Raw genomic sequence first — 14,975 nt, 5'->3', positions numbered from 1 at the left:
ACCAACAAATGATATAACCAAAACAGAACAAAGAATCACAAAGATGGTATGACCAGATCGACAGAAAAATGTACTAGAAGTATTTTGTTCACCATACTATCTAACACAAGTAGCAATGAAGGAAGCAAGAACTGCACACGAAAACAACATATCGGGATATGCTTTCCATGCAGAAGGAGAAATAATGTAAAAAATCATTTATATACACTAACACAAAACAAAAATCAAAATATTATAATTTAATTATTTTTTTTTTGCAAGGACACTCTCTTTGAAATTAAAGATCATGTATTTCTGTCGAGATATGCTGCTGAAACAATAAGGCCAGGATTGGAAATCACGGGAGAAGTAATCAATTGTTGGACATATATTTTGAATGAAGAAGAAAAAAGAAGATCAAAAGACAACAAAACTTCAAGATTTTTCTGTACTATTCGAATGCTGGTATGATATATAAAATGCAATTTGTCTGTTTTATAGAAATAATATATGTATAATGAAGTTTTTTGAAGTTTGATTGAATGAAGTTTTATAAAACGCAATTGCCAGTTTTATTTCTTTCATAAAACGCAATGTATACTTTGTTTGAATGAAGTTTTATAAAACGCAACTGTATGTTTTATTACCTTCATAAAACGCAATAATATGTTAATTTGTTTAATGTTATGCAGGCTTTAACATCGAGTGATAAGGAAGAAACTGAAAATGAAGAAAAGATGATAGAAGCATTCACAAAGAACATTGAAAAAATTCTTCAAGGTGCAAAGCTAAAAAGCATAAAAGATTTTAAAATTATCCTTGTCCCGATTCTCCATTCAGAGCATTTCTTTGTGATCTCGTTCAATCTTGAAGAGAAACAAATATTCATCATTGACAACAGTGCGAAAGAAGTCACAAATGAAGAAAAATATGGTGATGTGCCTGAAAATACAGTAAGTATTCTTACTTATGCTTTTAAAACACAAATATAAACCACCTAATCTTTTTGTTTTTTTTTCTGTAGAGGAATGCTTTGGCAGGTTACCTTAAATCTGTTGGACATGAAAATGCATATGATATACAGGGAATAACCCTTGTTAGAATGGAGATGAAATGGAGGACAAAAAATAACGGCATTGACTGTGGTATATTCTGTATGCCTCATATGGAATGTTATAATGGTGAAGCAGTCGAAAAATGGGATTGTGGGTTTAATGAGGAATATGAAGAATATGCAATTATCAAGAAGGGTAAAAACAAAAAAAACAAGTGAACAAGGAGACCGCACAACTTGATGATTTAAGAAGAAAGTTCATCGCAAAGATATTATTGCACGAAATCAACGAACTCAAAGATTATGTTATTGAGGACTCAAAGAAGTTTCGAAAGCTCAGTGCGAAACTTAAAAAACAATCTTATGACACTAGTTTAGAAAGGATTAAAGAGAGGCTTGCTCTTGCTGGTTTACTTTGATTTAGAAATGCTAGTTATTATAAAACGCAATGTTTTTTCTTTTAGCATAATTTTAATATAACGCAGTATTTTCTTGATCTTGCTGGTTTACTTTGATTTAGAAATGCTACTTATTATAAAACACAATGTTTTTTCTTTTAGCATAATTTTAATATAACGCAGTATTTTCTTGATCTTGCTGGTTACTTTGATTTAGAAATGCTACTTATTATAAAACGCAGTGTTTTTTCTTTTAGGATAATTTTCATATAACGCAAATATTTTGTTGATATATTTAAAATGCTACTATTTGTTTGTTATTTTAAAACGCAATATGTATCATTTCTTTTAAACATATTATTTAAAATTTGTACAATTTATCAATAAAAATTTTATATAATATATTTAAAAGAAAGGATACATATATAGTGAAATGTTATTATGATAAAACGCAACATTTTAATAGTATGCTATAACTAAACATTGTCTATTTATTTGTTGTTTGACATAAGTTATTTATTCTAAAACGCATTACAAAGTGTTTCCTAATTATTCATTTCCAAACATATAACGCAATATATCTTTATAACGCAATAAGAGTTTTTTTACTACTTTTATAACACAAAACAAATTAAAAGCTTAAATACAATAATGACAATCATAAAACTGATATATTATACTTTTCTAAAACGCAATGTTATAAAATAAAATAATAATAAATGAGGAGTTGATAAAACAAAGAAAAAACTAATAGCTTAATGACAAAGAAATTGATTAGACAAAAAGCCTTAAAAAGCCTTTTGGATTCCTGATAAAATACTGTATGATTGAACAATCAATTCAAAGAAAAAAATAAAATATAATCATTTTTATTATTAACACACTTGATACAAATCCCTCTACCAATCCATTATATAAGAACAAAAACTCTAAACTATTTTCACATTCCTCATCATACACCAAATACACCACTACCGAACAACAAAACACACACACAAACCCTAAAATGGCTAATCAACAACTATCAGTTTGGTGGGTTAAAAGAGAGAATTTCGTTCTTCAATTCCTTGATGGAAAAAAAATAAGATACCATTTCGTTGCTTCTGTTCACTGCAATGATAATGTGTTGAGAAGGATGAATGAAATAGGTATACCACCTGCTTGTTACACAAATCAGACAGCCGCACTGTTCACAATTCTACACAAAAGATTTGGAAATCCGAATCAAACCGCAACTGAAGAAGCCCAAGTTACATCTTGGGAGTTCATTGAGGAAACTTTCAAAGTTTCAGTGACTTGGGACGATGGTGATGTGGAGATGTATGACCCAAAGGACATATCTTCTAGTGAGGATATAAAATTTTTGAAGCAATTATCTGAAATACCAATCATCAACAACTCTACTAGCAAATTTGCAGAGAAGCTTCAAAAGGCAATAGCCTCACAGGTTGAACTTTGGACTGAATCTGAAAGTGATGAGGAAATCCCTGATGGAAGCTTAGGGTTCTCATCCGAAGAAGAAACAAATTTTGATCCATGATGCTGATCTTGCTAGCATCATCTTTGTTTAAAACTATCATCATCTATATAACGCAATGTTTATGATATCCACTTGCATTTCTTGTTTAATTTGATCTGTGATCTCTGTTATAATAAAACGCAATAATCAAAAAATTCCATTTACAGTATATTGTTCTATGTATAAAACGCAATAACAATATACTGTTGTTATCAAAAAACGCAATTAACCAAAAAAAGCTGAGATTTATGAAGGATATCACAAAACACAATAACAAAAAGAGATGAAACCCATACATCATAAAACGCAATGACAAATTTTTTTTCTTTCTTATTGATATCAGAATTTCACAGAATTTTTAAACATACTTACATTGCATTGCTAGAACCTATAGCATTAGAAGAAACCTTATCTTTACATGTGCGACTGTTATGTCCTTTTCCACCACATACACGGCACGATTTCTAGATCTTTGATGATTTCTGAATTGCAATCTCATGATTAGACTTGATCCTTTTTTGTACACCGCATCCTTTGGTCCTTATTTTGATCGGGACACGAATCATAGAATCTGACTTTTCTAAGTTCCCTCCAATATCAGCAAATCTTTCTTTGCGACTAGGAGGCGGCGCAACAACCATAACTGTCACGACCCCCGACCCACCCTGGACGGAATCGGGAGCCGCGAACAGCCAAGTGGTACCGGTGATTATTTTGAAAAATATTGCAGCGGAAATTTCATCAGGACCGTGAGTTAGGAAAAATATCAGAGTTTAGAAAACACCGGATTTTATTTATTAAATAGATGGGATAAATCCAGGTTTTACAAAGGTAGCTTTAATAAGGGATAACCCAATTACATAAAACAATATTTCTTAATTTGATTTAATTAATAAAATAAGCCACTTCTTGAAGCCTTTCAGTGCCGTATCCAACTCTTACTCCAATCTACTGTAATTACCTGAAACGCGTTTTAAAAAGGTTTTGTCAGCAGGAAATACTGAGTGAGTTCATTCAGTTTGCACAAAATGACTCATAGTTATAATTTACAGTATTAAGAGTGATTACAATGTTTCTATATGTCAACTATATACCCACGGTATTTGTCACTCGACCACCTATTGGCTATCTCGTTGTCCAATAATGTCTGTGACTATGGTCATGTCACCCCTTGGCTAACCCGTTGTCCAATGGTGACGGATAACAAGTAATGTATACAAAACCCCACATACCGGCTGTAACTTTGGTGATTACAAAGACTTAATCCCCGTAATTATAACTTTTAAATAAATAGAGTTTTGGAAATAATTTGATAAAAAGAGAATGACTCACATTATGCAGTATTGATTTAACAAGCTTCCTGATTCAATTTCTTCTGAGAATTAGCATCTACTTTGATTGTAAGTGTATGGGGTAAAGTTTAGTCTACTGATAATCCTGATAAGCTAATTTAAGTGATAATGCACACGAAACTAGGTAAATAACTGAATACAACTTTTACGATAATCTCACGAGATTTAAACCTTCACGACGAATAACAAAGTGCAATACTTAAACATCCAGCGGATTCGCAACGAATGACAGAGTATAGCCCGAGTTCCGGCGACACTCAAACATCCTATCGGAATCACGACGAATGACAAAGTATAAACCCAATTTGAGTAGCATTTAAACATTCATCGGATAGTTTCAATCGATCGGGCATCGAATCGTAGCAGCGATTGAGTTAATACCCTGTATCGTAGCAGAATTCGAGCTTATATGTGTGTTTGGTAGTATTTGAACGATATCTCGAAGTGTAAAACGAATTTTAACATCGTTCCAACGCAGAATTTCAAGTTCCAAACCCCTCTATTTATACTGAGAATTTGAGAGCGTCGCGTGACGCGAGGGGTCCCATAGGGGCTACGCGTCACGCGAAGGGTCTTATTTCATCACAGGGTTGCCACATGTGTTTGTAGCTCAGCTGAGTCGACAGATCGAAGAAATTCGATTTAGACAGCGAATTATAAGGATAATCGTCAATAGGGAATACCCCCTTGAGTTTTAGGGGCCCTGATCCTGATTCTGATTGTTCTGAAAATTTTAGGGTTTGTGCAGAATCACTTGGTGGTCTCAATTAGGGTTTCCTATTGGATAAAATAATTTAATAAATAATAAATTTAATGAGAGTTGTTACATCCTCCCCACCTTGTTTTAAATCTCGTCCCCGAGATTTGGACTATGATATCTTCTTGGGGTTACATTACTTCTTTTAATATATCATGGTTTCTGTCATGGAATCAAAAGATTAATATCATAAGATAGTTGGAATTCAATGGTTTTAAAACTTTAGTTTCAGGAATTGATGTTGGACCAAATGGGATGAAATAATAATATTAACAAGTTTGACCAAGTCTCATGAATCAAAAGATATTTGATAGACATGAATTTTGAAATAAAATGACTTTTGTAGAATTCAATGTCAGAAAAGAACTTACTTTGATCAATTGAGGGAGATTCTGAATTAATAAATCTCTATTTGTGAATGGAAGTATGAAAAAAATTGATTTGTCAATGATCAACCCGAAAATCAATATCGTTTACTTAAATGGTAAGGATACACTGGACAATACAATAGAATTTTGTGTATCATGGTCTGAATACATAACTGTATCAGGACCATTAAAAATGATGAATCAAATGATTGAAGTATGAATAGGGTTTATTATTAGTATGGCTACAAATTTATACAGACACTGCAAAGTGCTGTAAGAATTCAATAATTATGGTGACCGAATAGATTCACCGTTTTCGAAATTTAACTAAGAGTTTCAAGGAAGCGAATCGGGATATTTCAAAAGATGAGGTGTTCAAATGAATGAGATGAACTGATATTGTTTCCAATGTGATTAGGTTTAAGCCAAAAGATATATGGTCAATGAATGTTTACAAGTTTGTAAATGATTTTCAGAAACAATAGAATTTACTGTCAACAGAAAATTCACTTTGATTGTCAACTGATGAAGATTCGGAATCAACAAGCTTGAATAAAATAGAAGTATGAAAATGATTTGTTAATCATCGAATAGATGAGAAAATTAATGGGTTGAGATGAGTGAATTGCAAAGATACACCGAAATACAACAGAGTTTAGTGTATCATTGTCTTAACACATAGTTGTATTAAGACTATTTTCAATGATGAGTTAAACGAAAGACATACGTGGTTTTGAATAATTCGTATGATCATGATTAACGCAAACTACAAGTTTATACCGATACCGCAAGGTGTCGTAATGATTAAAATGATTCAATAATTGCGGTGACTGAACAATTTTCACCGATTTTTTTATAATCAATTGAAAGCTTTAATGAAGTAAAATTTTAGATATTAATTTCGAATAGGATTTTCGATTGATGATGATAAGACCAAATGAATATCATAGAATTTTCGATCAATGATGGAAGAAACTTTAAAGATACACCGGAATATAATATGAATTTGTGTACTCTTATCTTAACACATAATTGTATTAAGATTGTTTAAGATAATGAACCAACAGAAAATAAATAAATCCGTACATCAAGTGTGAAAATGAGATTAGCTCAAACTGCAAATTTATTGCGACGCCACAAGGTGTCGTAGTAATCGAAATAATAATAGCGGTGACCAGACGAGTTCACTGAGTTTGAAATGAAAGTTCAACGAAGTAAATCCGAATGTTTGTTTCAAACAATTGTAGTAGGATTTCCGATTGAAAATGAAACACATGGAATAATGTTTTTCGATCGAAAAGATCAAGAAATACTCGATCGATGTTGTAGGAACTGTTAAGAGATACACTGAGATATGACATGAATTTGTGTATCATTATCTTAGCACTTGATTGTGTTAAGATTGCTTTTATAGGATAAACCAACAAAGCGAATTCCATACGAATAAATAATTAAATCCGTATATAATGTGGGTAAATGAAAAGCAAAAAAATAGTTCCGCATGAAACGACTGATAGTAGTTTAGTACAAGTTGCAAGTTCATACCAACACCACAAGGTGTTGTAGTGATTGAAGCAAGGCAATAATAGAAGTGATCAAACAAGTATTACCGTGTTTTTGAAATTAAGCGAAGGGTTCACAAAATAAATCTGAATATTTGTTTCAAATAATTTTCATAGGATCTACAACTGAAAATGGAACGAATAAACCATATTTTTGAGCGAAGAGGAAAGGCAATGAATATCACGAAATGTTCGCTCGATGGTGAAAGAACCGTTAAGAGGTACACCGGAATATTTAACACGAACTGGGGTACCATTATCTTAACACACAATTGTATTAAGACTGATAATACATAGATCGAACAAGCAGATTTAATATCAATACACAATAAATAATTAAATCTGAACATGGTGCGAGCAACGAGATTAGCGCGAGCTTCAAACTTTGTGAAAACGTCACCACAAGGTGATCGTGATCAAAGAAATGATTTGATGAATTCAAAAAACCAAACAAGCCTGTTATGGTTCAAAACAAATGAAGTGCTTGTTGGGACTATTTTGAATATGATAGCTGCAATCCATCATATGGGACTTTGAATGAAATGCGAGCAAGTTCAAACAATTAAACTTGGTTTAAACAAAACGAGTCCAACAAAGTTCTGACATGGTCGCAACAAAAACCATGTATGCTACTGAAAAGAAAATCGAGTTAATAAATTTATTGATTCGATATCAAAGAATTATTGTTTTGCAAAAATGCGGTTTACAATGCAAAGATCAAGTATAGCAAAACAAGATTTGAACTTTTGATAAAACAACAAATTGGAATGAAGCCCTCCTATGGTCTTCATAACTCAAATGAACCACATGCGCAACAAACAGTGCATGTGTAACGTGTGGATTTACCAAGAAATGAAATAGATCGATTATTGCTACTATGAAAGAAATCCTTATGGTATGATGACCATTAGGGGAAGTAAAAATGCAAAGGTCAACTCATTATATGCAGAAGTCAGGATTTCAATGAAAGAAATATAAGAACTTTTCCTGGAATTCCGTGTGATAACCGGTGTTTAAGTGACGTTATCATGGAATGTCGAATAAAATGGAATAGAGGGAGTTGCAAAGGTATGTGACTCCTTTTCTTTTAGTGATAATAATTATGACTCTGATTAGACTATGCACCGATGGTTGTGAAATCTTGTCCCAACGTACCTTAGTGATATTCAGATCGTTTGTAGGATCATGTGACAAAGTGCCGCTTTTTGATTAGTAGTTCTTCCACTGACGGAATTAGTATTGGTGCCGTCGTGCCTAATCATATTTTCCAAAGGTCTTGCCTCGAAAGTCGTGTGTGATATACTTCGACGTAAATTTCACGTGTTTTCTTGTGCACTAGCACAACTTTACATGTTTCTTACTTGCATTAATAGTTTATGGTAACGCATTGGTAATTCTTATACTTTTAATGGCGTCCCAATTTAAAGGGTTACCATTGTTTATATTGTCGCTCGAGTTACGAGGTAGATGATCAAACGAAATAATGTTTGACATCGGAAAAGAGATTCTTGATAAAGAAATCTAGATTTATTATTGACACATATGCTTGTGCTTTATTCCAAATTGTCAATCCTTATAATTTTTGGATTTCTTTATAGATATACATATCTATATAATCATATATTTCACATGCTGTAATATACATACCCTTTATAAGGTTAATGTATTTAACAGATTCATATCTCCAAGAACCAGTCAGATATCTGGTCATTTAGGGAAATCTTGTCACTGGTTTGACATATTATTTACCCCGTCTTATCCGGTTCGCGCCGGAGAGGTAACTTCAGTATATCCGGACAAGTTGGAGAGTCTGCTATACCATACCCAGTCTTGCCGGAGAAAATTTTCTATTTCCCATAAATAGTATCTTTTCAAGATTTTAAAAGTGTCTCTTTTATTAGAGCTTTTATCCAGAATCAAGGAAATTTATATTTCCATAACATATCTTTATTCTAGACCAAGTAATATCAATAAGCAAGAATTAATAGTAATTAAGTGTTATTGCTTATTTATCATATCTTGCAATATTCTAATTACCATTCTTATGGCATACAAAACCCATCATACTTTATTTACACAAGTACTTAGCTTATCTTAAAGCTTATACTAAGACATCTTTTCTTAAGTTCAAGTCTAAATACTATCCTAGTGTTACTAGTAAAATTAATATTCAAACCCTTTAGTTTAAGCATAAATGTTATTATGGTTATGATTTTCTTTTGTTTAAAAATGGAGTTTTGACAATAATGTTATTGTCTTCATTGACTCTATCCAATGAGTATATTTATAACTAACTTTATTCGTGTTTATATAATTAAGGGATATTTTATTGAGACAGATAGTATATTTGTAAAACATAATATGATTTATATGACTTCATGGTTTCATATGTATATCATACTTTTATATGAAAATAGGTCAAATCTATGTTTATTATATGATATTTTAATGTGACCTCAAAAGTTATAAAATATGTCAAACTTTGTAACATGCTTACTTAATTATAAGAATGTTGTAGTTATAATATTATTTGTATTATTAAGGTATAAATACAGGTGGTTATAAATATTGGTTCAAACATACTAATTACCAAAATCAAACCTGTATATTTTATAAAATTTCTTAATATGTAGTTCTAGAAAACAATTGTATAATTGAAAAATCAATTAATTTAAACGTATACACAATTAGTTATCAAATTAATTATTACAATAGTATCGGTTATACCTTTAGGTTTATATCACATTTAAAATATATAATCATTATAAAGATAACTATTGTTCGTGATTTACTATACAGTTATATTATTAAACCAATTATTTCAATAGGCGTCTCAACTTGCTCAATTTATTTAGTAATACATATTTATTGATTAAGATGTGGTATATTTATATTATAAAATAAAATATTAAATGTTGACCCTATGTAATTTATGAAATAAATATAGGGCTATGTTTTATAATATATAACTTACGTTAATATAAATCTATGCTTTAAGACTATAGACCATAAAGGGTAATTCTAAATAGAGAAGTGTCTGCTTAGTTAAGATATAATACATCTGCCTAGATAGCCTACGGATACATTTAATCATATTGGCCATTCATACTGTGAACTTAAAACATAAAATATAAATATTAAATTTATCTACACAGAATGACACATACGTTATTACATTAATTTCCTAACATAAAGTTTAAGTTTAGGTATTTAAAAGAACACCTAAATGGATTAAACAAGTGGCTCTGATACCACCATCTATCACGACCCCCGACCCACCCTGGACGGAATCGGGAGCCGCGAACAGCCAAGTGGTACCGGTGATTATTTTGAAAAACATTGTAGCGGAAATTTCATCAGGACCGTGAGTTAGGAAAAATATCATAGTTTAGAAAACACCGGATTTTATTTATTAAATAGATGGGATAAATCCATGTTTTACAAAGGTAGCTTTAATAAGGGATAACCCAATTACATAAAACAATATTTCTTAATTTGATTTAATTAATAAAATAAGCCACTTCTTGAAGCCTTTCAGTGCCGTATCCAACTCTTACTCCAATCTACTGTAATTACCTGAAACGCGTTTTAAAAAGGTTTTGTCAGCAGGAAATACTGAGTGAGTTCATTCAGTTTGCACAAAATGACTCATAGTTATAATTTACAGTATTAAGAGTGATTACAATGTTTCTATATGTCAACCATATACCCACGGTATTTGTCACTCGACCACCTATTGGTTATCTCGTTGTCCAATAGTGTCTGTGACTATGGTCATGTCACCCCTTGGCTAACCCGTTGTCCAATGGTGACGGATAACAAGTAGTGTATACAAAACCCCACATACCGGCTGTAACTTTGGTGATTACAAAGACTTAATCCCTGTAATTATAACTTTGAAATAAATAGAGTTTTGGAAATAATTTGATTAAAAGAGAATGACTCACATTATGCAGTATTGATTTAACAAGCTTCCTGATTCAATTTCTTCTGAGAATTAGCGTCTACTTTGATTGTAAGTGTATGGGGTAAAGTTTAGTCTACTGATAATCCTGATAACCTAATTTAAGCGATAATGCACACGAAACTATGTAAATAACTGAATACAACTTTTACGATAATCTTACGAGATTTAAACCTTCACGACGAATAACAAAGTGCAATACTTAAACATCCAGCGGATTCGCAACGAATGACAAAGTATAGCCCGAGTTCCGGCGACACTCAAACATCCTGTCGGAATCACGACGAATGACAAAGTATAAACCCAATTTGAGTAGCACTTAAACATTCATCGGATAGTTTCAATCGACCGGACATCGAATCCTAGCAGCGATTGAGTTAATACCCTGTATCGTAGCAGAATTCGAGCTTATGTGTGTGTTTGGTAGTATTTGAACGATATCTCGAAGTGTAAAACGAATTTTAACGTCGTTCCAACGTAGAATTTCAAGTCCCAAAGCCCTCTATTTATACTGAGAATTTGAGGGCGTCGCGTGACGCGAGGGGTCCCATAGGGGCTACGCGTGACGCGAAGGGTCTTATTTCATCATAGGGTTGCCACGTGTGTTTGTAGCTCAGCTGAGTCGACGGATCGAAGAAATTCGATTTAGACAGCGAATTATAAGGATAATCGTCAATAGGGAATACCCCCCCCCCTGAGTTTTAGGGGCCCTGATCCTGATTCTGATTGTTCTGAAAATTTTAGGGTTTGTGCAGAATCACTTGGTGGTCTCAATTAGGGTTTCCTATTGGATAAAATAATTTAGTAAATAATAAATTTAATGAGAGTTGTTACAATAACCTCATCCGCTTTATCAATATAACTTTTAATATGATCCATGTAACGACACAGCTCATCTAAATCCCCAACCAACCTACTAACCACATACTCATTTGCAACAACGATTTCTCTAAAAACTTTATCAATCTCATTATTCCTACCAATTTCATCAAACCGAATATTGCAATGATTTGATCCATTTGAAACAACATCTCTCATCCATCTTCTATGAACATATCTTTTAGGAAACTCAGTTATATCATCATACCATAGAACATAAAATATATGGCGGCACAATATACCAAATTGTTCAAACCGTTTGCAAGTACAACTTATACTTAAACCATCTTCTTATTTGCTGTATTGAACCTGTAAATAAAATTAAAAAGCTATATAAAATTAGTGAAAATGTAATATAAAATGCAATGAATAATAAATATAATACATAAATTAAGTATATGGTCATATAATGATAAAACGCAACAAATGATGGAAAAATAAAACGCAATAGATGTTTAAAACAGTATAAATTTAAAAAATTACCTTGAATAAAGATGTGCATGGCTGTTTGAAATCCTTTATTTCATAATATTGAACATCACCCACAGTATCAAGAGACTTTGACATACACTTTGTAATGGCAGCATCAATTTCAATCTGAATATCTTTAAAAATTGTTTTGTATATATTTCTGATGCTTGTTTCTTCAATACAAAGTCACTCCAGGTCTTATACTGAATATACCTTGTATCATGATCATTCCTCCTATGCTCATGCCTTTGAAAATCCATTGCAGTCTCAAAATGAGTGAAAAATTCAACAAATGTACATCTTGGATTGCAAATCTGACCAAAGAAGTAATTCTCGCTTTCACATCTAGACATAGTACGCATAAGACCAGCCAAATTCTCTCCATGGTAATAAGCGGGAATCTAATCAAATCGAAGATCGTACATATCTTTTAACCACTCATGATTTTCCAATCCAAAAGTAGACATTATTGAATACCACTCAGTTTCAAAATCTTCTGGAATAATAGTATCATTCCAAACAACATGAGTCATTCTTGTATTAAAATCAATGTTTGCTGACAAAACAGGACCAACCTGTATAAAAAGTAATAAATTTATTAAACATAAAACGCAATATATTGAAAATGATAAACATAATGCATTAATGGTAAAACACAATTGTTTTGTAATTCTATTGATAAAAGTGTTTGGGGATCTTATTGTATAATACATAAAACGCAATAATAAACCTATATAAAAATTGCAGTTTATTATATCATAAAACACAGTTAATACCTTTGTCTTCAATTTCTCCCATATATGCCACATACATAACCAATGCCTGCTTCTTGAAAGTGCATCCTTAATAGCTCTCTTCATTGCAACATCTTGCTCAGTAACAACAACTTTAGGCTCATTTCCAAAAGCATACAAAGCACCTTAAAAGCCATCTATAAGAATCTGCAGTCTCAGAACCAAGTAATCCACCACCAAATGTGACATTCCTAAAATGATTATCAATCCCAGTAAATGGTACAAAAACCAAATCATATCTACATAAAAACAAATTAATAAAGCATTAGAAAAAATAGAACAGGATATATAACGCAATAGAATATATAACGCAATAAATGAAAAAAACTTACTTGTTTGATTTATAAGTAGCATCAAAACCAACTATGTCACCAAACACTGTATAATTTGTTTTTGATTGCTCATCAGCCCAGAAAAGTCCTTTCAATCTTCTATCTTCACCAATAACATAATCACATATGAAACCGGGACAACATTCTTTCTTTCTAATAAGATGCCTAACTACCATTTCTGCATCATACTCTCCTATGTAAAGATTCAAATCAACTTTACTAGTACCAAGTTCACCAAAACCACCATACATTGTTTTCATAATATTGAATGCTTTAACAGGTCCAATATTGATTGAAGACAATCCAGCCCTTCTATAGTTCTTACAATCAACTTTACTAGTACCAAGTTCACCAAAACCACCATACATTGTTTTCATAATATTGAATGCTTTAACAGGTCCAATATTGATTGAAGACAGTCCAGATATAAAACTTTCTTTAACATAATCAATACTTCTGGCAGCCGGCAAGAAATGAATATCTTCATCTTCAACAAAGATATGATTATGTTCTTCTTCAAAGTAGTAGATTTTAAACATATTATTGTTCTCTAATATTAATTTCACATGAGCATTGCATCCAACTCTTTTTGAACTTCTATTACGTCTAACAATCTTTTTACTATTCTCATCAATTGAACCAGAATCTATTTCTTTGTTAACATGAAATCCTTCTTTTGAGCAGACAATATATCTTATTTTCACTAAACCACCACCATTTTTCCAAGAGGTATTTTTTCTTGCAGAAAAACCTGCAGCAAGTGCATATCTCTGATAAAACGCAAAAGCCTCATCAAATGATTTAAAAAACATTCCAACAGCAGGTGTAATGGATCCACTGACTTTAGGTTTGAAAAACTTTCTTCCTCTGTTTAAGCATACACGTTCCTCCCACTTGGAAATGTGATCTGAAACAATTAACAAATAACTATAAAACGCAATACCTCTTATATAATAATGTTTTTAGTGTTAAATATCAAAATATGTTACTAAAAATTTAAAAATACAGACCTTTAAAGTTTGTATATGAACTAATATGGATAAAAGCATAAAACGCAATACGTTCAGTAAAACGCATCAAATGATGAACAAACAAAACAATGTATGAAATCAACAAAACTCAAAAATTGTACAACAATGACAGTTATTGCTTTATATTACATCAATCTTAAATTTAAAGTTTGTATGCATATAGTGTGAATCAAATCATAAAACGCAACTCTTCACTAAAACGCAATAAGTGATGAAGAAACAAAACGAACAAATTATGTTAAATTATACAACAATAACAATTAAACTTATGAAAAATCAAATATTAATAACAGAAAGACGCATTATAAAACGTAAAACAATGAATTTCGGGAAAAATAACAAAAAGTTACCAAAAATTGAAGCTAAACTTACCAACAGAGTCTGAAGAAGACATTGAGGTTATCGAATTGACGAACGAAACAAGATTATTGCTTGAAAAAAGGTGAATTTGCGATCGATTGCGATTTAGGGTTATAGAATCTTCAATTCTTTTATAAAATTGATGAACTAAGAAG

At 31.7% G+C, this 14,975-nt stretch overlaps 1 protein-coding gene across 1 annotated transcript; it reads right to left on the bottom strand.

Moving 5' to 3' along the window:
• Window positions 1–12,704: 12,704 nt before the first annotated feature.
• Window positions 12,705–14,854, bottom strand: LOC110942597 (protein FAR1-RELATED SEQUENCE 5-like). Its single transcript, XM_035983046.1, has 4 exons — window positions 14,833–14,854; window positions 13,430–14,336; window positions 13,216–13,336; window positions 12,705–12,878 (listed from the first exon to the last, which is right to left on the bottom strand). Exons 1-4 carry the CDS (start codon window positions 14,852–14,854, stop codon window positions 12,705–12,707), a joined length of 1,224 nt encoding a protein of 407 aa, XP_035838939.1.
• Between the last annotated feature and the right edge of the window lie 121 nt (window positions 14,855–14,975).

This window comes from Helianthus annuus, chromosome 14, assembly GCF_002127325.2.
Source record: "Helianthus annuus cultivar XRQ/B chromosome 14, HanXRQr2.0-SUNRISE, whole genome shotgun sequence".
Lineage (NCBI taxonomy): Eukaryota > Viridiplantae > Streptophyta > Magnoliopsida > Asterales > Asteraceae > Helianthus > Helianthus annuus.
This window is presented reverse-complemented; position numbering and strand designations above follow the sequence as displayed.